Raw genomic sequence first — 25,324 nt, forward strand, 5'->3', positions numbered from 1 at the left:
GTGTCTGAACTGTGCAACAAATGTGTGAGAGCTAGTCTGTAGGGAGTATCCAACTCGAGAAAATGATGCTAATTGAATAACTTTGTGGGATTTTGTCCTTTAGAGCAAAATTTTTCCCATCTATCGCTAAAAACAATATGGAACAAAACTTTGCAAATAGCGTTTGACCCAGACCTGCTTGAGACAGCCACAAAGGTAGTAAGTGGTTTAGTGGCTTTGCACCTACTTTATTATCGAGTACCATTGCTCTCTCTATTTTCTTCCTTTACTATCTTTACACTCATCATTTTTGTGCTTTTCTGTTCATACACCCACAGCAGTTTACTTTTTCATCAAGTGTTTTTAATCAACAATACCATTTTTCCTCGTCAGAGTGCGACTTTGTCTTCTTTTCAGGGTCACACGTCCACTTTTATCCCTTACACTATCCTCTTGGTTGAAATAAAATACATGAAGCATACCACTATAAATCACAGCCTGTAAAATTTCCACTAAGTTCAAGCACACTTCGCCGATACATCGTCAACAAACGTTTAACACAAAGGTGGTATTTGTGTTTGCTTGCTCTGCATTGCTTTGGGGGAGATTCTGAGTTCTGTCAGTTTTTGTCTCTGTGTGCATTTCAGACTCTGGATGCTCAAATAGATGTAGCCTAATGTACACACCTCCTCTGTTATGTCCCATCATACACAAATCACAGTTTGATCCTATGGATTTAAAACAACGCTGTATGTGAAAGTGGCTACCTTGCTTTCTATTTGTGCTGTGTTTTTTCAGCTAGGCTTGTACAACTTTCATCAGCTGTTGATGTTTCTGTGTTTGTGAACTGGTCTATAGATTTTTCAGCCCCTCTGTTCTGGTACTACTGTAGTGTTCAATGCAATCCTCTGTGTTAAGTGGCATTGCTGCAGTGTTGTAGTGTTGAAGTACTAAATGCATAATCAGTTTCATACAAATTACTTTTTCATCTTCCATCATTAAAATGTTTTGAAGGCATTGTCTTTTACCTCATTAATGTGCAACTGAATAATGTGAGGATATTGTAAGAATAGGTCTTTTTCACCACAGATATTTTAACACTAAAGGCACAGGTGTTACTAACAGCATTCACAGTTACACTGTTACATTCAAGCAGCCCAGTAAGCTACGACAGTGTGGCGTTCAGCCAGTATGCACAACACCAGGACCCTGAAACTAAAGCAGCTAAATGGAAATCAGCCATCAGTCGTTTCTATGACCTGTCAGGATGTCTGCTGGGAAGAGGCACTTGTGTTGCACACAAAAAGACATCCTTTAACATTCGTATTCAGTTTCTTAAACCTTAAAGTAGACACCATAGACTGAAACATACAGAGCCAGATCATCAAAACACTTTCACTACTTTGTATATTCACTGAATATATGAAGGTCTAATATGTGACTGTACATTTAGATCCATAAATGAAAAACTGGATTGTAAACAAAAGACTTGCACGGAGTTGAAATGCTTGTGAGAGATGAATTACAGAAAACAGAATCATTTAGCACGTGCAAATGTTGACACAATAAAATGTAACAGTATTCAATAATGCGCCCAGTTAACCAGAGTTATTACAAGAAACAACAAAATGCAGATTACACTTAACCGAATAATCTGCAGAAAGTTATTACTAAATCACTGGCAGGCCAAAACCTTTTGCTTGTGTGCCCTCGTGTGGTAGTTAAAGATGATACAGACGGGAGTGATGAACCGACGAGCCAGTTTTGGTTGTAGCACTTCAGTACAGAGATCTTAATAAATAGGTGAAGTACATCAATTTTCATGGCCATGACCATTATCTAGGCATGTCTCGAAAGACTGACTCACTCTGGTTCAGTCCTGAATTTATATTCTTGAAGCTGATGTATGGAAACATTGCAAAGTCCCAATGTTAATGAAGAGCCACAGTCATTGGGCGCAATTTAAGTATCAACCTCATAAGATTAATATCTTGAGGCTTCCTACTATTCACTGTCAAATGATAAAACTCACTCTTCTATAACAAGCAGCTATTGATGCCTCTTCAGCTATAGACAGTCATCACAAATATGTTCATTTTTAGTTTGATTAAATATCTGTGGTCATGCTTTAGTGGGATATATATGTATGTATGTATGTGCCTGTGTGTGTGTGTCAGGAACAGAAAGTTCTGCAGCCTATCCATCCATATCATTTGCTTCAGTATACTACTGTGCCTAGATACAGACCACACAGGCAGGACCTGATTCCCATCATCATGACAACAGGGCTACCAAGCAACCAATCAAAGCCCTCTGAGCCCCGCTCTGCGAGCTGATTGGTTTTCCAGCCTGCAGCCTGTTGTGGAATGCCCATCTTTAACCTCTCTGCTGCCATGCACATTGCACACATCCTATATTTTCTTGATACAGATTACACCTACATGTGTAATCCTCTGCGATATTTCATGCGAGAACTAGAACAGCTTAATTTCTGTGACTATAGAATAAACAGGCTTCAGTCTGATGTAAACATAACATGATGAAAAAGTGACAGCTTCAGAGATGGAAACATCTGTAGCGCAGACATGTACTTATGCCAATATGTGTTTGGGAACTGGTGTGTTAAGGTGTCGAGCCCCTCTGAAATTGTGTAAGGCATCATCTGGCATCTGCACTTGTCCAGTTGTTAATTCAAACTTCATATTAATTAGTGTTATACCAAATAGTCATATCACTGCCATGTCTACCAGAGGATCTAATCTAATCAAAGTATTGGAATTATATTTCAGTGCAAAACAGCCAAATGTAAATGATTTACATACATATGTATGTATGTACAGTGTTTTGACTAACCACAAGCTATTTATAGTCAAGGCCAGATTAAGACTGAAACTGTTAATCAGGTTAGGAGCTCAGTGACTGAAAGTGCATAAGGGCAAACACACACACACACACAGGGGGCAAATAAACCAGTACCTTGCACAGGCCCTGCGATCAAATGGACTAATGATGTGTTGACAGTGATCATGTGTATGGCTTTGCCCATCCAGACCACACAAACACACCTATGCTTGCAGATGGCACAGCAGTACCAAACTCTGAGATTAGGGAGGGGGCAACATTTACCCTGTAGGATACAGCTGGGCAGCAACAACAAGACTCTCCAAAAACTGTCACACGTGTACTCTCCTCCTCTGTTAATGTTTGCTGTGCTGCTCCGACTCTGTGCTTTTCGATTCATTCGCTCCTCGGTTCCTCCAGGATGGAAGGGAGGTGATTCTCCTCGCCGCCATTTTTAGGGAACTGCCTATCAAGAGAGAAACTTTGCTAGCTGCTGCCTGACGTTAGCAGCTAGCTAGTTGGCCAGTAGCCTGCCTGCCTCACAGTTCGCTGTGACAGTTAACGCTTGACAGTCGTTAGCTCGGTCTCCTGCCTCACGTTGGTAGAAATTATTATAGCTGCCGGCCTGTATACATAAGAAAAACAGAGGTTAGTGCTACAGCGAGCAATTTAGCCAGCTAGAATTGCAGTCGGCGTGACCGTCTGTATCGGGTAGGGCATTTGTGCGGTTAGATTAGCGAATTAGCATTGCTAACTTACTAGCTAGCGAATTCACACTTTGATTTCTGTGGACTGCATTGCCTCGTCTGAGATTTAGCGTCAGCCACTGGCTGCCGTGTTCAGGGCGACTGGATTAATCAGCCGCTTATAGCCCACTTGTCAACCTGTGTGGATTCATTTAGACCAGGTGAGTATGTCGCTTACTTTAGCTTTCTGCTAACGAACGATGGGTATATTTGTTCTCCAATGCTACATGCTGCAGTGGGGCTTGATTTCAACACAGGTTAGCTTGCTAGCTAGCCAACTAGATTGGTAGCCACTCGCCAGCTAACCAAAAGTTGCTGTCACAACTTGTCTGCTCTGTCGCATCGACAGATTTTAGTCAGCCCTATTGGGCAACTTCAGTCATGCTTTGTTAGGACAAGGGTGTTTGTTTTGAATGCCAATGAAACATGAGCAAATAATATAAATGTACGCGAGCGGGGCTAGCGAGCTAAACGGTGAGTGGTTTGGTTTGTTGTAAATAATGGTAACAGATTGCTTTACCCAAGAAGCGTTAGCTAGCTGCGTTAGCTTGCTAATCCGCTTTATGCAACTATCGTTGCAAGCAGTGCCACTCCCTCGTTTTTGTTTTTGTCCACTGTGGCTGTACGTTAAGTGAAACTCGGCTTTGGATGTGCCTGTTTTGGAAGTTTGCTTGTGTGTAAGAGACACCATGAGTCACTTGGAGCCTGAATAGCTAGCCGAGTGACGGTAGGTGACATTGGTCAAGCCGCTTTGCGTGTCTGTCGCACGTAAATGTCCTGGCATTGTGTTTACAAGCAGCGTTAGCCAGTGGAGTCTGACAAATCATTGTGATTATCATTGTGTAAGCGACAAGCAGAGCTCGCATCCATCTGCCGCTGATGGCTGTTTTTGTGCACTGACGTGAGTCGCATTCCTCAGTTTTCTGTGTCGATATTGCGTAACACTGGTGATCACTCAGCAAGCTACTCTTCTGCTCGGCTTATCTGTGACTTCGCCGCTTAACGTTAACTTGCACATGACACAGTGGGTCAGCTACACAAGGGGTTTAACATAACACTTTGAATATGTTAAATCACGCATAACCTCAGTGTTGTGACATATAACCAGGACGTTGCGCTCTGTTGGAGTCATCTGTCAAATTTGATGTCTAAGGTTTGATGGCTGCTGTGCCCAAACACCTACACATGCTTCATGTTTCATGTGTAGACTGGCTCGGTTTGTCAAATGAGCACTGCAGCATGAGCAGTCCAGCTGTCTTTGTTGGTGTCTCTAACCGTGGTGAACAGACTGTCCACGTTATAAATGCAGACTATGGGCTGGATCTGAAAGGCAGGTACGACTTGTCCTCCTTCTCTGTTATCACACATTTCTGCCAGGCTGCTTTGTCCTTGCTTTTTCTGTGTTTTCTGTAGCCAGCGATGATCTGCACACCTGCCATTTGTTCATTTATGTCTCTGCGTGGTTGTCAGAACAGCAGTGCATTCACAGGCTGGAACTGCTCCCCTGCTTTACTTTCACGGACTTGCTGCTAGCTGATGACTAGAGGTACGCAGCTGTTATTGACTGTGAACATCTCCATGCAGGAGAAGCTTTTGCAAAGTTGTGTTTTCTTGTGTGTCAGTATTATATCAGGGGGTGCTGGATATGGGCGCACTGCATAATGGATTTAAGTGTCTCCCAGGAAAAATGGATTAGACACTGGAGCAAAGCCTGACCTGCTTGCTAAAGTGTACATCCGAGTCAGTCAGTGATAGTCAGCCACTGCAGAACAAGTGCTGGTTCCACAATGTGGACCACTGCAGTACCATCACCATACCTTTATTTGTTAGTGATTTGAAACATTTAATGTACTTATGAAGGGCATTGCATGGACCTTTATTTAACTAACCGAGTGTTATGCTACAATGATTTTGTCATTTAATCAATTTTTTTAGCTGGCAAAATAAATGTTCTATCAAATCTCAGTGATCCTCAAGTTGTATCTGTGTTGACTTGTCTGCATGACAGTGGCATCTTCAGAGACATGGCAATTAGAAAAAGTGAGATAATCAAGCTGTAGTCCTCTTCCTTTTAAAGGGAGTTCATAAGTATCTGCCCAAGGTCTTTGGTGCTGAATGGTGAACAGCTGGAAACCAATAGCATTTGATGAGTCAGACTGAGAGCAAGAAGAAAAGGGGAAAGGATGGACACATCCGAAAAACATTTCAGGTGATGGACAGGACATGCTGTGCAAACAATGAAAAATAACCACAGTAGTCACAGAAAATGTAGGATGCATATTAAGATTTGAATCACTTGATCTCCATCAGGTTCAGTCTCAAATTGTACATGCTTTTGAAGATTAATTTGAGTTGTATACTGTTTAAATGATTCTGTCTCAAGTTACTCGTATATCCAGTGGTGACTCTGTAAACCTGGGTATTTTGGGGCCTACACTGAAGGTGCCATAGGGTCATTGTCTTCTTTTTATCCAAGTGTCCATTGTTGAGAGGAAACTTGGTATGTTGTTGGTGTTCATGACATTTATCCCAACAGGAAGAGTGTAAATGGACTTCTGAGAGTGAAATGGGATGGGTCAAATCCTCTTAGTGTTTGGTCACTCCGTTTGTCTTCTCTGTCCCCATCATCTCTATGGCACCACAAATTGGGATGTGTTGTTGTTGTTGGGTAGCTGGAGAGCTTTCATTCTTTTTACTCAGTGAAAGCCACAATCTGTAATCAGTCGGGGAAGCAGGAGCATGGGCACCCCCTTATAATATGGATATCATGTGGACCAGTTACATCTGGCTGATGCTCAATCATTTAATAAGGTGTATCAGCTCAGTGCATTCTTGCTTTGAATTATTTAGCATTTAGCATCATACTGAAGGACAAGGGTGAGTGTGTGTGCGCGTGCGTGTGTGTGTGAATTAAAGCAAGTCAAAATGACTACTGAGGTCCCACTGTTCCATAGGAGCACTTTAAAGGACCTGCACACCTATTCTGGTGGATGAGATTTCTTTTCACGTTGACATGTAAGGTTGAAGCTTCGTTCAGGTCAACTCCATGAACCTCAAAGAATCCTAACAGTGTAGGTTGTCCCGTCTTAGCAGGTGCGACAAAACCAGGAGTCAGGGAGGTGTCAATCAAGCACAGTGTGCACAGAGGAGGCATAATCAGCCGGAATACCGAAAAACACTGATGTAGGTGTACGGATGTGTAGGAGCTCTGAGTAATTGAATCTGACAATCTGTTTATTGTTGTGGCTGCAAGTCTATGGAGTTTTGGAGGAATGATAACATGTAATTGCAGTGTAATGGCTGAATTAAGATGGTATTAAGTACAAAGCAAAAGGGTTATCTTTCTGATGAATGATGGTAATTGCTGTTGCAATATATAGTTCTTGTGTTTTAAACAACAAAAATGCAAAGGAACTGTGATGGAGGGATGTTTTGGGAGGGATGAGCCTTTCCTGAAATGCTAAACCAGCAGACCGCAGGATTGCTCCACTGTAGCTGACCCTGTGCAGCTAAGAGAATTTCACTATCGAGATCAATAAACTATTTGATTATTTATTATCCCTCTCCATCTCTCTCTCTCTCTCATCCCTTGTGACTCCACTTGCTACTCAGCTTTGTGTATTGCTTGCCTCTTCATTAGGCTTCTTGGTGATTTTACAGTGTAGAGGAAATCAATTCAGATAATACAGCAAGAGAGAATCCATTTTCTCGAGCCATAAAGCAAAACAACTTTCGGTGCATTTGTTGAAAACACTGTTCTTTGCGATAACGCGTGTGCATGCACGTCCTGCAGTCAAGTCCATCTCCGCCAGATTCGGTCTTGTGACTGTGTGTGTGTGTGTGTGTGTGTGTGTGTGTGTGTGTGTGTGTGTGTGTGTGTGTGTGAGAGAGAGAGAGAGAGAGAGAAATAAATACCTGATTGTATTTTTATTTTTATTCTCACACTTTGATTTATCTAGTCTATTACAAATGTACAACAGTCATACAGTCCAACTTAAGTCTAGTCCAGTTTACTTCTTCTTAGAGTAAATAAAGTGGACAGGGAGTCTATGGACTGTATATAATGATAAATATTTTGTGACTTTACAGTAGTGTTTTACTATTTTTTTTCTTAACAAAACGTAGAGCCAATAAAACTATCACGCATTTCAAACAACTACCTTTTCTGTCCTGTGATGAGAAAGACTGCTGTTCCTACTTTAACTGATTTTTCAGTTGGTTATGCTTTTGAGTTATCGCTCCCTCCCTCCCTCCCCATGTTTGTGCCATTGAATTATCCACTTTGAACAGGAAATCAAATTAAGGAACCAAGATGCTTCTAAATACAGTTTTCTTCTTCAAGTGTGGTCCTTTCTCTGATGCTACAAAGGTCCCCAGGCCGCACAGTCCAGTCCACTGAGCCACCAATGGATTGTGTAAACTGGTTTTGGTCACTGAAACCCATAAAAAGAAATATTGATAATAAGTAAGAAAAACTAACAAACTTTTCTAAAAGAAAATATCCCTGTGGAAGCAAGAATAATCAAGATAGTCAGTTATCCCAGTAGTCATGGCTGTGTTAACATATTCATGGTACCTTTGGGGCGCCTCAGTCGCCCCTTTGCTGCATGTCCTTCCTCATCTTTCTCTCGATTCCTCTCTGCCACTATCGCACTCTAATAAAGAGCCCAGAAAAAGGCCAAAACAATTTTTAAAAAACATTCATGGTACCAGTGCATTTGTCTGTTTTGAATTTTAAATAAGGTGATTGACAGGGATTCTTTTATTCTTTTCCTGGTTATTTAATAATGGTTTCTGGGTCATTACAGTTATTACAGGGTCAATGCATGTCTAGGGGAAAAATCTGAGTGAATAGATCCTTTTTAGAACAAAAGGTGTAAATAATTACATTATTAAATGCTGTCTGTTGTGAAAAAGGTCTACTAAGATATAATGTATTTGGTAACAACAATGAAATGAGTGCTCTGAGGCTTTCAAGATTCACGTTGGCAGGATTTATTAAGAAAACAAAACAATGTGATTTTACACCAGGTATAGTTTTCTGATACAAAGCCCGTTTACAAGGAAGGAACATTACTATTTCAACAACAAAATTAATTTGGCAATTTCCTTGCAACAATTAGCACAACCCTTATGAGACAAGGGGCACTTTTTTTAAATGAATGCAGCTTTAATTAAGAGGAATTAATTATCTCACTGTTATAAAGAGGCTAGCAGTAATCTCAGTAATTTCATCTGTTCATTGTACTTAGGTGTCATGTTTTATTTTGATCAAATGATGATTCTGTGTATAAGAAGAACCAGCATTGCGTACAGTATGCTTGTGATTTTATGGTCTCACACTGTTGCCATGAGTGAAATGAGTTTGTGCTGAATCAAGCAAAGTATTCATGAGGAAGTGCAATCACATGTTGGTGGGGAAAAGTCTTCGGCATTCTTAAAAACAGTACAGAAAGCTTTGACAGCAGAGTATTAATAACACTGTTTTGTTGTTGCTGCTGCTTTGTCAGAATATTTTGCTGTTCTGGGGGTGAGACAGTCAGTATTGTCTGTGCTAGGAAATTAATCATTTATTCATTTTGTCAACACTACTTCTAACTCTGTCTGCCTTTCACACAAATGACCAAAACCTGAACCCATTGTACATTCACCATCAAGTCTCTCTCTTTCACCCACATGCATACACACACACAGGAGCGTGTTAGATATACTATAATGTCCCATTTACCTTTTATAGCTTAAAGTCTGGTGTTGATTTAGACAATTTTATCAGTCAAGCAATATATATTACAATGCTACTATAAAGAATTAGGACTGATGAATCAGGCAAAATGTGAACAACTCTCTGTTCACTAGAATCCAACATAAAAAACTGTATCTCTGTTCATGTTACGAACATTTGTCCCCAGCAGCAGTAGTTTTTAGCCTCCCCCCATTAAGATACATGTTGTCTTTGAGGGCTGTGTGTGTCTTGGTGAAAGAGATTCACTCTTTTTTTTTTTTTTTTCCTCTGTCAGATGGAAAGCTTTTTCAGCAGGACAAACCTTGTGACATTCAGCCAGCAGTGTGGTTTTGGTACAGCAGGCTATATTGATAACTCTAGCAGGCTAGGTTAACGGTGGCGCTGATCCAAAGATAAACTAAAAAAGGCACCAGCAGTTTTCCCTCTGAACTTTTCTGTAATGATATATGGTTGGTGTTTTTTTGGGTGTTGACCAGTTTAGATTGGGGAAAAATTTGTCTGGAGAAGGTGGAGTAATTCTTTGAGGCTGCATATTGCTGGTGGACAAAGTGTAGATGAAGTACTTTATGTGTGACTTTGTATAGATTCGCCATGTTGTGAGGTGGTCTTGACCAAGGCCTTTGATTCTCAACTATCATAGTGAAGCTGGCCAGTAACCAGCTGGCTACACTGGGCACTGAGCTGCCGAATGCAGTGTGAGACAAATAATACAAGTTTTCTCTCAAGGTCATGATGTATCTTTGCCCAAAAGGTGTATATAAGTGCATATTCTGAGAGGAAAGGATACTGTGGGTCTGCAATTATGTAACCACTTATAGGCCTGGGACCGTAAAAGTCGCAACCCCAAAATGATTTCAGTAATTATTGTAACTCAAAAAAGCTGATGCAGCACAGTCAAAACCTTTTTAAACAAAGCACTAACAAACAGCACATGTACTGAGAGCAGTGTCACTTACACAATGCAGTACATATGATAACTGTCTCTTCATTGTTACTGTGTTTACAGTATAAAGACCTTTTAGAAGTTAGTAACTTATTTTTATCCATGTGAACTTGCACCAGTAATGACTTTGCATGTGCACACATGCACAATACGAATCTTTTATGCATGTTACACGGATAAACTAGAGCTTAACCGAAGCAATCGGTTTAGAGTACATAGTAAAATCAAATCCCAGGTCTCCTAATTGATCATCAGATGCAGCTCACCCCTCATTACTGTAGGCAACTTCATAGCAGTGGACATGAAATCGATCCTTGAGCTGTGATATTTGCATTGTCCATTCATTCCAGTATCTTACAGATCTACAGTAATTGCTGAAGTAATCTGAATTGATGCACTTGTGATGACTCTGCAATTAGTGGATTATATTAGGGTCAGCACTTGACCTTTACGAAATAAACTTTGTTTGTGCACTGTTGAGCCAGTAAGCCTCCGGGGAATCCTGTGCACGTCTTTTACCAGTTGTTATCCGCGTGAGAGGGACACTTATGTGCAAGTCATTATAAGGGATGGTTGTGTAATGAACATAGGATGTTGATACAGGACTTACAGAAGTTAGCATTTATCGTTTTCCTTGTTACAAAATGAAAACCCTCTCATGCACAATACAACGTGAATTCAGAAGTGGTCTAATGAAAAATGGGAACATAATGCGGCCAAATACGTTTTTAAATGTTTGCCAAATTTTGCTCCTGATTACATGAAATCACTGTAGTAAAAAATTACAGGCTGGCTCCAGTCCGGCCAAAGTCTGGACTGGACATCTGGAGCCTAGTGGCCTTTTCCCGTGCTACGCATCACAGCATTTTATTTTTACCTCCTCTTGTAATGTACCTTTTGTGTGTGTTGTGGCTGGAGTTGTGGTGACTTGAGTCTAATCATGTTTTAGGTTTGGATTTGTATTGCAAGATCAAAGTACTGCTGAGATTTGCTCTTCTCCTTTCAAAGTCTGGCCATCGATTTTTCTCACTGGTACCTTCAAACTCACATCACGCTAACAGCTCTGTCTTTCTCTCTGTGTCTTTCCTTCAACCCCTCTGTCCTTTTAGGTGCCCATGAGCTGGTTCCATAGGCCATCCATTACTGCAGATGAATCTTCAGCTGCTTTGGCGTAGCTCAGCACCCAGATAGTCCCATCCCCTTTGCGTGGGTGATAAGGGACTACATTAACCAGGATGCCCTCCTCTGTAAGGGCAGGGAGCCTGAAGGATCCTGATGTGGCTGAGCTTTTCTTCAAAGAAGACCCAGAGAAGCTATTCTCTGACCTCCGAGAGATTGGCCATGGCAGCTTTGGCGCTGTCTACTTTGTACGTAAACTGTAGCTCATGCAAAAGAGAAATGCACTTGAACATGACAGAAATGATAGATGTTGATCAGGGGTATGATTGTTATATATAGGAAGACTGTCAGTTCTGATTTAACTTTATTGAGTAAGTATAGATTCTACATGGTCCCATGGTGGAGTTAAAGTGATCAATTTTGTGATCCAAGTTTGTCTTGATATTTTATTCAATGTTGTAGTCATTCCTGCGAATAATACAGTAAGTCAAAGCCAATTAAAGTTAGCAACCGAATCAAATCCAGCTTATACGGATGTTTTATGTTTTAGTGGTCTTAAAATGTGCCAGAGTTTGTCTCGCAATTTTCACAAGTGAAGCAGTTTGAACCTCAATAAAGAAGAGAAATTATCTGAACAAAGTTATTTTTACCAGCCAATGATGGAGTTTAGTAGCACCAAGGTAGAGCAGAGTGATGTGACTCACTCTAGCTTTCTGATCTGACTTTTGTTCTTGAACACTGTGCACAGTGTGGTTAAAAAGAGATGAAGAGGTCTTGAAAAACCACATCCTTGATGACAGAAAATGTACAGAGATTTGGATCTACTGTATATTATGCTTTGAAATGTGTTCTACCAACGTATGTTACTGACAATTTGTGTTCCCCAGGCACGGGATGTGCGCACCAATGAGGTGGTGGCAATTAAAAAGATGTCCTACAGTGGAAAACAGTCTAATGAGGTGAGACAGGATTGATTATATATTTATTTAAGAGTTCAGTTGACCATAAACATTTTTACACAGTAGCAACTATTTCACTTCAGTCAGCATTAACTCTTTATGCCTGTGCTTGTGATCAGTGAAACACGGCTTATTCAGCAGTAGTTTGGCCTTGTTTGACCAATGTGGAGAATGAAGAAACAGGCCTCAAGAAGGGCAGTTTAGAGAACCAACAAGTGTTTACTCCGCAGCACTGCCGCAGACTATTGTAGCTAAAAAGGAAGCCATCGTTTATGTTGTATTAATGTTGTGTGATTCTGGTTTAAAATCATCTGAAAACCTTTTTCTTAACAAGGTCACCTCTGTGTGCTCACTTTCACTGTTGTCGTCCCAGATACAGTTCACTCTGCTCATGATTTCAGATTAGCTATAATCAGATTAGACATAATCTGTGAAGAGAACCACCTTACCCCTATTTCCACTGAAAGGCAATCTTCTGCACACACACACACACACACACTCTCATTTAGTGCAGAAAGTCGAGCAATGAATTGCTTGTTTTATTTTAAGTCCCTGCTTTCTTTAACAGAAATGGCAGGACATTATAAAGGAGGTGAAGTTTCTCCGACGGATCCGGCATCCCAACAGTATAGAATACAAAGGTTGTTACCTCCGTGAGCACACAGCATGGGTAAGTCACCTGTTTACATGCAAAGAATTGGAGGATAATCTCTTTCCTTCATCGTGTAATGACCTATATGTCTATACATGGTCATTCTTGACTTAATCTCTTCTTCCTAGCTGGTGATGGAGTACTGTCTCGGCTCAGCCTCTGATCTGCTAGAAGGTGAGCAGGTGTTTGTTTTTTTTTTGGGGGGGGGGGGGGGGGGGGGGTTGTGAGGGGGGTTAAAAACTGGTTTGACCCTTCCACGAGAGATCTCATCTCAAAGAAAAGATAATATGGACATTGACGTGTCTTCATCATGTTTGTTTATTCCTGCTCAAACTGTTTTTCCTCCCTCAGTTCATAAAAAACCTTTACAAGAAGTAGAGATCGCTGCCATTACACATGGTGCTCTGCAGGGGCTGGCCTACCTTCATTCCCACAATATGATCCACAGGTAATTCGTTGAATTTATATGATGTTTGTTTGGTTGTTGTTTTTGTTTTTTTAATGGAGCCTCTGTAAACACTATACCCTCTGCACATATATGCTTTTCTTTTTCTCAGGGATGTAAAGGCAGGTAACATTCTGCTGACTGAGCCTGGGCAGGTCAAACTGGCAGACTTTGGCTCTGCTTCTATTGCCTCACCTGCCAACTCCTTTGTGGGAACGCCATATTGGTGAGTGAAAGTATTATCTGTGCGTGTGTGCGCGCTACATGTTGAGCTAACCAAACTGTTGACTTTATGAACAGTCGCTAATTATGCTTAAAGAAGCGCTGCTTCATGAAATGGATTTGACTGTAAAAAGTATTTGCATACACACACGCACACAAGCAAGTAAAAGCTGCTTGCTAATGTATTCAAATGCTTTGCTGCTGTGATTGTTGGGGACAATGTGTGCTCAGGAATCAGCCATCGTCTTCAGGAGGATACAGTCTGCTTTTTTAGTATTATTTATGCAGCTCAGAAAATACTTAGGTGAGTCATGAAAAACACCGTTATTTTATTCCAATAAATACAGTGCCCTTCAGTTTAGGAGATTTATAGTAAAACAAAGGCATTGTTTTTATATTTTTTTCACATTCTAAGAGGTGAGTGTGACTGGGTATCCATGAAAGCCATCTCTTGTACTTGTAACATGTTTTTTCCATCTCTATTTCCCACCCCCACTGGATCTCTCTCCTCCACTTCCAGGATGGCCCCAGAGGTGATTCTAGCTATGGATGAGGGCCAGTATGATGGGAAGGTGGATATCTGGTCCTTAGGGATCACTTGTATAGAGTTAGGTAGGTGACAGCATGTATGTGTCGTGCTTATCAATTTGTTGTGTGTGTTAAATATTCTCAGTTACAGTCTTTTGAGAAGACAAACTTTTATCTGGATCTTGAACCTTTTAATCACACGTGTGATAAAATCTGTAATGTAATAAGAAGGAATACTTACTGACTCATTTCTGTTCCAGCGGAGAGGAAGCCTCCCTTGTTTAACATGAATGCAATGAGTGCCTTATACCACATAGCGCAGAATGAGAGCCCCACACTGCAATCTAGTGAATGGTGAGGTGCCACACACAAATACACACACACCCATTTTGTTAAAGGTTATCTGCTTTGTTTTGACCCTCTAACTTGTCATCTTTGTTTCAGGACGGATTACTTTAGAAACTTTATTGATTCTTGCCTTCAAAAAATCCCCCAGGACAGACCACACTCTGACGACATGCTGGGCGTAAGTGCTCACACATACTGTACACTACGACACTGATACACAGAGCAGGGTCAGTGTGTTAAGATGGGAGCTGACGAAGCCCTCTGGTGATAAATCTCTCTCTGATGTTTGTGCTCTGTTCTGTCCCCCATAAGCTTCTATTTTGATTTACTAATCCTCTACTTCCAGATTCACACACTTACACACACACACACACACACACACACACACAACCAGAACATGCACAGACACACACACACGGCGCGGTTTTGTAGAAAGAACACAGATGTAATTACTGTAGAGATGTGACTTCTGCAACCATCGTTAAGTAACTGAGCAGCTGTCACTTAGACCACTAATGGACTCACTATTGCTAATGGAAGTTGTCCTCGGGGTACGGAAGCACTGCTGCAGTGTCTTTCTTTTTCAAATGCCAAGTTCCAAAACAGTACTTTTTCGTAAATACATAAGTTTTACAATATTCTTTGTAACTGTGATCGTCTTCAAATGGACTTCTGACCCAACTTCACTTAGTGCATGAAAAATCTTAAAATTAAATTTCTGTGTTTCAGTCTGGGTTTTATTGTCATATTTTGTTAGTAAGGTAGCATATTGTATATGCTGTATAAGCGTAGACAAGCCCCCTCATTCTGCATATTGTATTAGTGCTGTCAACATGTACCAGACCAGTCATATACTACAAGTATACCACACACTAGATTCAGTATGTGCCTGGTGTGCTACGTTAACTTACTGTAAAACCTTGTTGAGTCTGCACACTTATTTTTTCCCTCTGAAAAATTACACCTGATGCATCTTTCATCCAAAGCCGTCAGTCTGCACCTCAATCAGCTGTCACCAAACCCCACACTGACACTCAGAGTAACATTGTGAGCTGTCTTTAATACCGGCCTGTCACTCTGTAGTGCAAACCAGCCACCGCCTCGTTAAATCCAGGGCTTTGACCAGATTGCTGAAGCAAATGGCTTTTAGCACTAATTTAGCACTCTAAGCTAACTGAGAGGGTTCCGTCTTGGGATGTTGAACATTTGCCATTATGTTTGCAATTTGTGCAGATTATGGCACAAAAACATGTTTAATGGTAAAAAATGTTTACAAAAACCTCCACGAGTACATTTCATAAAGACGTCGCTCTGAAGCCTGTCCACTTCAGGAGCATTTTTAATGTTGAGAATACTTTGATTCTGCTTTTCACAAGGTCATTCCATCTTGCCATTTTTTTTTCTTTTTCTGCGACTTCTCTATTCACGGTGTTCCGTCTTTTCTCTCCCTCTCCCTCCAGCATGCGTTTCTGCAGCGTGAACGTCCAGACTCCGTGCTGATGGATCTTATTCAGAGGACCAAGGATGCAGTTCGAGAGCTAGACAACCTGCAGTACCGGAAGATGAAGAAGATCCTCCTTCAGGAGGCCCACAACGGACCCACAGCAGAAGCCCAGGATGGAGATGAGGTAAGTGGATGTTTGTATGTTAAAATCAGACTAAAGCAAAGGTGCTAGAATAAGATTTGGGGGGCTCATTCCACCGTGCAGAGAAAATAACCAAGCATGCATTGGTTTGTATGCATGTCTGTCTGTCTGTGTCTCTTGGTCTTTCTCCTGTTTCCTCTCTGGCTCTCTTTCTTCTGCTTGCTGTCTGTCTCTTTGCTCTTTACGCTCTGTCTCCAGGAGCTGGAGCCAGGCGGAGGTCGGACAGGAACGGTGAACAGTGTCGGCAGTAATCAGTCCATCCCCAGCATGTCCATCAGCGCCAGCTCCCAGAGCAGCTCTGTCAACAGTCTGAACGAAGCGGCCCAGGACAGCCGCAGTGAGCTGGACCTGATGGAGGGAGACCACACAGTCATGTCCAACAGCTCCGTCATACATCTCAAACCAGTGGGTTGAGTGTCGCAGACGGGATTATTTTCATTATCGACTAAAGGGGCACACAGATTTTACACATGAAGATCAGTTTATATTAATGTCTTTTGTAACTCTGCATTGCAAATTTAGGATGTTTTATTTGAAAGACAGGGGCATTCAATGAAGGTCTAATGAAAAATGCTGTTGAATTGCATTATGGAAAACATAAGATCCAGTGGTTTTGACCCATACAACCCATTCTTTTTCAATCTTAATCCAATCCAAGTCCAATACTAAATTGCTGGAGCTCCTTTTTAATTGAATTTATTGATTACTTTTTTCAGATTAACTGTTTAGTTTTATCACAAGTGGTGACAAAAAAGTTCCCAGAGCTGATGCTGTTCTCAAATTGAGTGAAGCGAAACTGAGAAAAGCAGCAATAAGATAGTTTTAAGGTTTTTCCCGACTAATCATTTCAGAATTAGAAGTATTTAGAACTAATGTTATCTCCTTCCTTCACTGTACTCCGCTCACCTTCATGGCAGTCTGCACAGGTGTGCAGTTTATATATTAATGCAAGTAAGCTCGAGATGCTAACTTCTGAAAAAGCCCCATGTCCCTAATGCATCTTTTTGTGTATGTGGACTGTAAACTACCATAACAAAAAGATATGCTAAATCTGCTGCCTTTTGTCTCCAGGAAGAAGAGGAGAGTTTCTCCGCGGAGCAGGCAGCTACCAGTGAACCTGAGCCTCAGCCAACACCTGCTCAGGCCCCAAGGAAGCACTACCGTAACAGAGAGCACTTTGCCACCATACGCACAGCATCACTGGTGAGAACACACTTGCTTATTCGTGCATCCATTTCACCTATCTTTCCTGATTTCACTTGTAAGTGGATGTGTAACAGAAAGGACCTGATATTTTGTGCTTTGTTTGACAAAAGGATTTTAAACTGTTGACTGTGACACATTTTGGTCCATTTGTACGGTACATGCTCATCCTATGTTGATTTTATTCTGCATGCACATTTTTCAGGTGACCCGTGAGATGCAGGAACATGAGCAGGACTCAGAGCTGCGGGAGCAGATGTCGGGATACAAACGCATGAGGCGACAACATCAGAAGCACCTGATGGCTCTGGAGAACAAGCTGAAAGGGGAGATGGATGAACACAGGCTGCGGCTGGACAAGGAGCTGGAGAGTCAGAGGAACAACTTCACCCAGGAGATGGAGAAGCTGCTAAAAAAGCATCAGGCAGCCCTGGACAAAGATGTATGTAGTTTTAAAAAATGGACACACACACACACTCTAAATATGAATTAATTCTCATACTGTGTATACTTCATGTCTGCACTTAAATAATGAGCTACTACTGTTTTCAAAGCATGTTCCTACAACTGAGGCAGGTGCGTTTTTGCCTTTTACTCACTATGCATTGGTTTGGTGTAGCTGAAGACATTTACCAACGATGAGAAGAAGTTCCAGCAGCACATCCAGGTGCAGCAGAAGAAGGAGCTCAGCAGTTTCCTGGAGTCACAGAAGAGGGAGTATAAACTACGCAAGGAGCAGCTTAAAGAGGTAACAAACTTAAACCGCATCCTATGACGATTTTGCCCATGATCCAAAACTAAATATAATTAGACATATACTTGGCCCTCCTTGGGTGTGTGGTTGAGTTAAACCTCTAACGTACTGTTACAGTGAAAGGCTTAAAAAATGTCATTAGGCAGAACGGACTAGGCTTTTCTATATGTACTATTTGTGTCCATATATGGTTGTGATGGGCCTGACTTTGAAGGTCATTATTAATTTGTCCTGTTCTTTAATAACAGGACAACTGGAAGAAGGAAAAAAAATGCTCACCCTATTTGTTTTGTATTTATAAACATCCTTATGCTAAATGCTGACAAACTGTAATATCTTTAAAGCCCAGTAATGACAATGACAATGAGACAAAGCTAAACAACACCTGTGTGTGCACCTGTATGGCAGGAGCTGAGCGAGAACCAGTCGACTCCCAAGAAAGAGAAGCAGGAATGGCTCTCCAAGCAGAAAGAGAACATCCAGCACTTCCAGGTCAGGATCTCTCAGACAATATTTACACTTGTCAAGACCTAATGATGATTTTACACAGGCCTGACAATAAATTCAGACAATAGAATCTGTGACATTAAGCAGGGTCACTACTTGGCCAGGAAATCAAATTTTGTTAGTTTCCCAGTGTCCCAAAACCTTATTTCCCAATTCTTCTTGAGAGCTTATGTGCCTCACTTTCAGTTGTACTGAGGTATACATTACAGTAAATCATTGTAATGCCGTGTGGTGTCAATTCCCAGGCGGAGGAGGAGGCCAACCTGCTGAGGAGACAGAGGCAGTACCTGGAGCTAGAGTGTCGGCGGTTCAAACGCAGAATCCTCATTGCCAGACACAATGTGGAGCAGGATCTGGCCAGAGAGGTATTTAGTCACACGGAGAGAACCAGCCACCACCGCCCACTCTTACCTGTTTTTTGTCTGGTTTTATTTATTTGGCAGCTGTCACTCAGCATTTTCGCCTCCTCTTCAGGAGCTGAACAAACGGCAGACACAGAAGGACCTGGAGCACGCCATGCTGCTCAGGCATCACGAGTCGATGCAGGAGCTGGAGTTCAGACACCTAGGCACTATCCAGAAGGCCCGGGCAGAGCTGATCCGGACCCAGCACCAGACAGAGCTCACAAACCAGCTGGAATACAATAAGAGGAGGGAGAGGGAGCTGAGGCGCAAGCACGTCATGGAGGTCCGACAGCAGCCCAAGAGCCTCAAGGTACATAAACTTATGGACGCAGTTCTGTAATGGACCGCTTCTACAAATCACACACACAAACTCACACAACACTTAAAGCGGGTAAGCTCCCTTCATTTCCTCTCTGTCTCTGTCTTCTTCAGTCTAAGGAGCTTCAGATTAAGAAGCAGTTCCAGGAGACTTGTAAAACCCAGACCAGGCAGTACAAGGCCCTCAGGAACCACCTTCTGGAGACCACGCCCAAGTCTGATCACAAGGCCGTGCTCAAGAGGCTGAAGGAGGAGCAGACCAGAAAGCTGGCCATCCTGGCAGAGCAGTACGACCACTCCATCAACGAAATGCTCTCTACCCAGGCTGTGAGTACCTTAGGTTGGGATAAGGAATCTACACTATCTTCTAGTGTAAAGAACATGTTTTGGTCCATGTGTACGTTACGGCATTTGTCGTGTCCAAAGTAAAGTCACTAAACTTAACAAATCAAGTCCCCTAAAGTCATTAAAAATCTCAAGTTAGGGAAAGCCTATTTTCTGTTTTTTAAATGTAAAAATACATAAATTTTTTCTTTGTTTGTTGAAAGAAGATCCCATATGAATGCTTTCAAATATAAGTATATGAAGATTCAATGGATTAATGCATCCAATATTACTGTATTGACTCCAACAAACACCATGGTGCTTACTAAGAAAGATTTTGTATCTTTCTCTTTTTATGTCTGTCTTTTTCCTTCGCTTGCCCGCCCTCAGCTGCGGTTAGACGAGGCTCAAGAGGGGGAGTGTCAGGTTCTGAGGATGCAGCTGCAGCAGGAGCTGGAGCTGCTCAACGCGTACCAGAGCAAGATCAAGATGCAAACGGACGCTCAGCACGACAAGGAGAGGAGGGAGCTGGAGCAGAGGGTCTCTCTGCGGAGGGCTCTCCTGGAGCAGAAAGTAAGACAGGCCCTGGACTCTGTGTTGTGTTCGGTGTCACGGTGTGTGTCAATACATTTGGCCCTAATAGTAGACGGCACAGTGTTTTGAATTATGATCATGGCAGTATCCTTTTGCTGACATTCACAGACTGTGTCTCACCAAACTGTATCTTAAAGTTAAAGGCTATTCAGGCCTTCCAAGGTTTCTTTTCCCTTGAGTATGTTGTTCATCTTTTTGTGTTCTTATTATGATACTTTGTTATTAAAAAATAGAAGAATAGAAGGAATAATTAAAGTATCTAGTTGAATGTAATTATTTAGTTTTTTCAACCAAGAACTTAAGAATCACTCTTCCTTTCAAAGCAGACTAATGGCAGAATTTGCTTTGTGCACAAATCATTTCTTTTGCTCTCATTTGTTCGCTGTGTTTGTCTCCCCAGATTGAGGAGGAGATGCTTGCCCTACAGAACGAGCGCCTGGAGCGAATCCGCTCGCTGCTGGAACGCCAGGCCCGCGAGATCGAGGCTTTTGACTCGGAGTCCATGCGGCTGGGCTTCAGTAACATGGTGCTCACTAACTTGGCTCCCGATTCCCAGGGAGGCTGGGGGGGAGGAGGAGGAGGAGGAGGAGGTGGTGGAGGAGGCCAGGGGGCTCAGGGGGGAGGCCACTGGCCCGGAGGAGGTGGCGGAGGCGGCCACCATAGTCATCACCACCAGGGGGGCTCCAGCTCACAGCAGCCCTGGGGTCACCCCATGCTGGCTGGGGGCCCACCGCCTTGGAGCCTCCACCACCCTGGAGGAGGGAGTCAGAGGGGGAGTGGCGGAGGTGCGGGAGGGGTGAGGAACAGCCCGCAGGCTATGAGGAGGACGTCATCAGGGGGGAGGAATGAACAGGGCATGAGCAGGAGCACCAGCATCACCTCTCAGATCTCCAATGGATCCCACCTGTCATACACCTAGAACACACACACACACACTCAAAAGCAACACAATAATTGTCTTACAGTTAAATTCTTGTGCACCGTGATAACACTGTACACCGTGCATGCACCACACATGCTTTACACACACTTGTTGTTATTCCCCACAGTGCGTCTAACACACTGCACAGTATTGAGAGTGGGTTTACGCCTGCCCGGTTCCTCTCCCATCACCACTGCTCTCTCACATCAGTGCACTGCTGGCAGCAGTCTGTGGAAACCCAAAAGTCTTGAGACTAATCCAAGGTGACTGAGGGCCATATACAGTACGCCACAGTGCAATAGTGTCATTTTTACTGTAGCCCACAGAGCTATTTTATGTGTTCGTTTGCCACGTTAGCCTCTGTTGCCATAGACCCAAAGTAGTGTATTCATATTATCTACCATGGAGTTTATTATCAAGAGTCGTTTGTTTCAAGTATGCTTTTTATACACATATGGGTTAAATCTGATGCTTTCAGATGTTGTGGTGGCACAAAATGTGCATTCAGTGTGCAATTTTTAGAGTAAGATCCAAAAGTTCATCCTTGTGCATATTTCTTCAAACCACTCTCAGCTCAAGATTTAAGCACAGACATCTTACTGATTTAAAAAGTTCAATGAGATTATTGTTAATGTGCAGTTACAGACGAATGAGAAGGCAGGAGGTCATGTAGGGGTCTGGCTGCAGATCGATGACTACAGAGCAGACATTTTCACAACATGTCGGTCACGTCTAGAGGGAAAATGAAAAGAGAAAGAACGAAGGTTGTTGTAAGTGAGTGCCAGTCACTGTCTTTATAGAATAGCACAGGGACAGCTAAGGTGTCATGGATGGCTAAAAGTATGCGATCTTTCATTCCTTCCTAAAAGGAAATGTAACGTGGGAAATCACCTGGTGCAGCGTTTTATTGAAATATAGAAACGCATACTGTCAATCCTAAATGCCACATACACACCACAGGTTCTTAGTCCCTGAAGTTAGGAGTTACTCAGTACTGTGAGCAGGGCTGCAGATATGCCAAAGGAAAGGGTGCAGAGTCAGATTTGTCATAATTACCCATGCCAACATGTTGTTATGTATTTAATGAGATTGTGCCAGAAATGTCGGCGGAAGTTCAGTTTATACTATGTGGCCAAGTTAGATGCATGCGTTTCTGGATCAACGGAGGGAAGAGAGTGATTTCTCGTGCATGCTCGGCCTCATTGGCTCAGCTCTTGGGTTTCCACAGGCCTCTGCCCTTCACTCGCTCCTGCCGGTTGGACGGCCAGTCTGAGGAACACTGCTCGTCCACACCCCTCATGACAGGGATGGGTCTTCAGCTGCACCTAACCGTCTGCCTGAATAGTTTCAAAAGCGGTGTTCACTCTTCGCTTGTTTGCAGTAATTGCCTGGTCTAATGTGGCACCGTGTTGGTCGGTGAAAGCTATGCACTCACTGCAAACAACGTTCTCTGACCAGCTGAACCATGCCTAATGGCCTACCTCGAGAACACTGAAGTAGAGCCTCGCCACGGGGTGTCATCACTTGGCAATGACTTGCACTTTGGCACAGGCCTTTACCCACAGTAAATGTTAATCAGACATATTTACACACACACATACATGAAAAAGTTATTGATTTATATTGCCCAGTCAAACAGTATGTCCCTTTGCACACTTGGCTGATGAATGCATGAATGTACACGGGTACATTTTGTGAAAATAGGATTGGGACATGAAAGTGTAAAAATGAAAAATCCGAATTCTTGTAAAATAAGGCACCTGGCAGTTGCCTGCTGAGTTAGCTGTAAATGAGCAACACGCACAGCAGCATTCGTGTCGGGGTGACAACTGTGCGTTTTGGATTTTGAGAAGCAAATCGTTAAGAGTTCAAGTGAAACAGGCAGCGAGGAAGAGGAGCTTGAGTCGCCCTCTGCTGGTTGGTGACTGCTGAATGTCTCAAAGGGTTGATGGGTGGTGATGCTGGGATCTCCGCTGCTATGCCCCTGCAACCTTCCCCGGTCTGACACCCCGCTCTGTCTCACCCCTGGTGACCCCCCCCCCAATGTTTTGACCACTGATCTCCCCACCCCCTCCACCCCGCTTCCTCCCCTCCTGAGCCTGGTGTGGTCTTCACCTCCTCCCTGATCTATTTGGGAAGAGCTCTTCAAGTGAAAGTAAAGAAGAAGAAGAAAATATATATATATATATACATATATATATACATAAATGTATTATTATATAAATCTATAAAAAGAAGGATTATTGAGAAATAGAGATAAAGGTGGAAGTCTTATTGTGAAATGCAGAGATTATGCATTATATGTTTTTTTTTTTGAGGAGGAATGTACAGGAAACCTGTTAATATTGTATATTTTGAATTTGAAAATATGGAAATCTAATCGACAAATCAAAGACAAATTAACTTGTTGTGATGCGGACACAGTGACCTGGTGATAGACCAGCGATATTCAAATGAACGTTCGATTCACAGCCGCTGGGTTTTCACTGTCTTACTTGCAGCTGCGAGTTCCGCAACATGTTACAGATACTGTTGTGAATCATAACAACACAACTGTTGGTCAGATTGCCTTGAGTAAATGGCAACATTTTGTTTAATGCTGAATGAGGATGATTTTGCACATAATTTGAAACCTAGTTAGGTGTAGCCTTTGCTCTAGCACTGGCTATGTTTTACTGACATTACGATGATACCCATTATAGAAGACTGAACCTGTCTATTTAGGTTTTTCATGGTTTTTAGAAGACTCAAACTTAATTCAAGGTTATAATAACATAGAAAAATTGAATTGTCTATCAAATAATCTGAAAAAAAAAACACTGAATTGTAAAATATTTGGCTGCATCAATAATATCCAGTCCACTCCACAACCTGAAATGATCTCTGAATTCTTGCACAAGACAGTGAAAATGTATCTGTTGTTTGATATCTACAAAGGGTTACTCTTAGGTGTCGTTGGGTCCACTGATCTTATTTGGACTTTTATTTCTGATTAATGAAACAGGCGCCCTCTTTTGTTACACACAAAGCATTTTCACTCTGCACTTAAAGTATTTGCCTTTTTTAAATCTCACCACCCTGCACTCAGAACTTATAATCCTGTTGTTTTTCTCGGCTCAGTTCTGAAAACAGAAGAAAAAAAAAAACAGAATGGGGTGCACCCACTTCTCTCTTCAGCCAGTATGCCATTGTACCCAACATCTTTTATCAACCTCTCTTTTTCTGTCGTGTTTGATTTCCTTTTATGCCAGAAAGGGTTGTTTTATTTTCCAGATGATGTCTGCAGAGGGCCAAATCAGTGGCAGATTTTTAGACCTTCTCTTGTGTTTACTAGAACTCCCAGGGGGGGTTTTGCGAGGCGGTCGGGTCAGAGTCTAGCTTTAGACCTTGGTCACTCTGAACTGGATCAGTTGCACTGATTGCACAAGTGATTGACCAGATTAAAAGAGTGTACTGTGATCCCCCTCAGTGTGCTGAGGGACGGCTGCCATTGGCTGAAAGTAGGCGGGAGGCAGGGTTACGTCTCTGTACAGTCTGTTTATCAGTATTCCCTTTATCTCTCCTGTCATTTGGTGGATCTTGCTGTTTTATTCTCCGTAGTCCAGAGACCTGTATTAAACTGTATTAAATTGTATAGATTGTGCAAAAAGCTGAATGTCGCATAGCAGAAGAGAAAAGCTATTCCTTACAGATGACAAAGTGATTTAAAATGTATAAAAGAAATTCAGAAACAAAGTTTAGGGGATAAATGTAATATTTTGTTTGTAATTACTATTTTTTGTTGGAAGAGGGCTACTGGATAAAGAATCATCTGTAATAAAGTAATTTTAATATTTTTTTGTCCCTTGGTGTTTTTGTGTGTGAGGAGCATGTCAAAGTATTTAAAACATAAAAATACTAGTCTTTATTTTTTAAATTCATGTATGATGTTTGTCATTTTACCTTACATTGTTTGCTATAAAAGCCTCAGGTATTTTAATGCAATGTTTAATTGATATTGTACTGCTACATTTTTGTTTAAAGCTCAGCTAAAAAGACTGTGTAACCTCTCCTTTGCAGACTCACAGGGGATTTTCTTAAAGCAGACAGCAGCCAGTAAAACATGCAGATAAATTATGAATATCAAA

The 25,324-nt window shown here is 42.0% G+C and overlaps 1 protein-coding gene across 2 annotated transcripts; it reads left to right on the forward strand.

Moving 5' to 3' along the window:
* Positions 1 to 3,333: 3,333 nt before the first annotated feature.
* taok1b (TAO kinase 1b) lies at positions 3,334 to 25,033 on the forward strand. 2 transcript variants are annotated; one of them, XM_070844281.1, is made up of 21 exons: positions 3,334 to 3,727; positions 11,362 to 11,619; positions 12,259 to 12,330; positions 12,899 to 13,000; positions 13,111 to 13,156; positions 13,334 to 13,430; positions 13,540 to 13,653; positions 14,170 to 14,261; positions 14,438 to 14,531; positions 14,622 to 14,703; positions 15,986 to 16,153; positions 16,370 to 16,576; positions 17,243 to 17,374; positions 17,580 to 17,816; positions 17,994 to 18,122; positions 18,537 to 18,620; positions 18,881 to 19,000; positions 19,110 to 19,349; positions 19,472 to 19,684; positions 20,072 to 20,254; positions 20,676 to 25,033. In XM_070844281.1, the coding sequence occupies exons 2-21, from the start codon at positions 11,488 to 11,490 to the stop codon at positions 21,192 to 21,194; spliced, it is 3,063 nt and encodes a 1,020-aa protein (XP_070700382.1). In that variant the 5' UTR covers positions 3,334 to 3,727; positions 11,362 to 11,487; the 3' UTR covers positions 21,195 to 25,033. The 2 variants fall into 2 exon arrangements, with proteins under 2 accessions (XP_070700382.1, XP_070700383.1); XM_070844282.1 differs by having other exon boundaries at positions 3,334 to 3,468.
* The last annotated feature ends 291 nt before the right edge of the window (positions 25,034 to 25,324 follow it).

This window comes from Pempheris klunzingeri, chromosome 14 (assembly GCF_042242105.1).
Source record: "Pempheris klunzingeri isolate RE-2024b chromosome 14, fPemKlu1.hap1, whole genome shotgun sequence".
In the NCBI taxonomy this organism is placed as follows: Eukaryota; Metazoa; Chordata; class Actinopteri; order Acropomatiformes; family Pempheridae; genus Pempheris; species Pempheris klunzingeri.

Excerpts from the sequence above, each read along its gene's own strand:
- taok1b (XM_070844281.1), top strand. The coding sequence starts at position 11,488 with ATGCCCTCCTCTGTAAGGGCAGGGAGCCTGAAGGATCCTGATGTGGCT. Across the intron at positions 13,654-14,169 it reads TTTGTGGGAACGCCATATTG|GATGGCCCCAGAGGTGATTC; the intron begins GTGAGTGAAAGT and ends CTCCACTTCCAG. Across the intron at positions 19,001-19,109 it reads AGCAGGATCTGGCCAGAGAG|GAGCTGAACAAACGGCAGAC; the intron begins GTATTTAGTCAC and ends CCTCCTCTTCAG.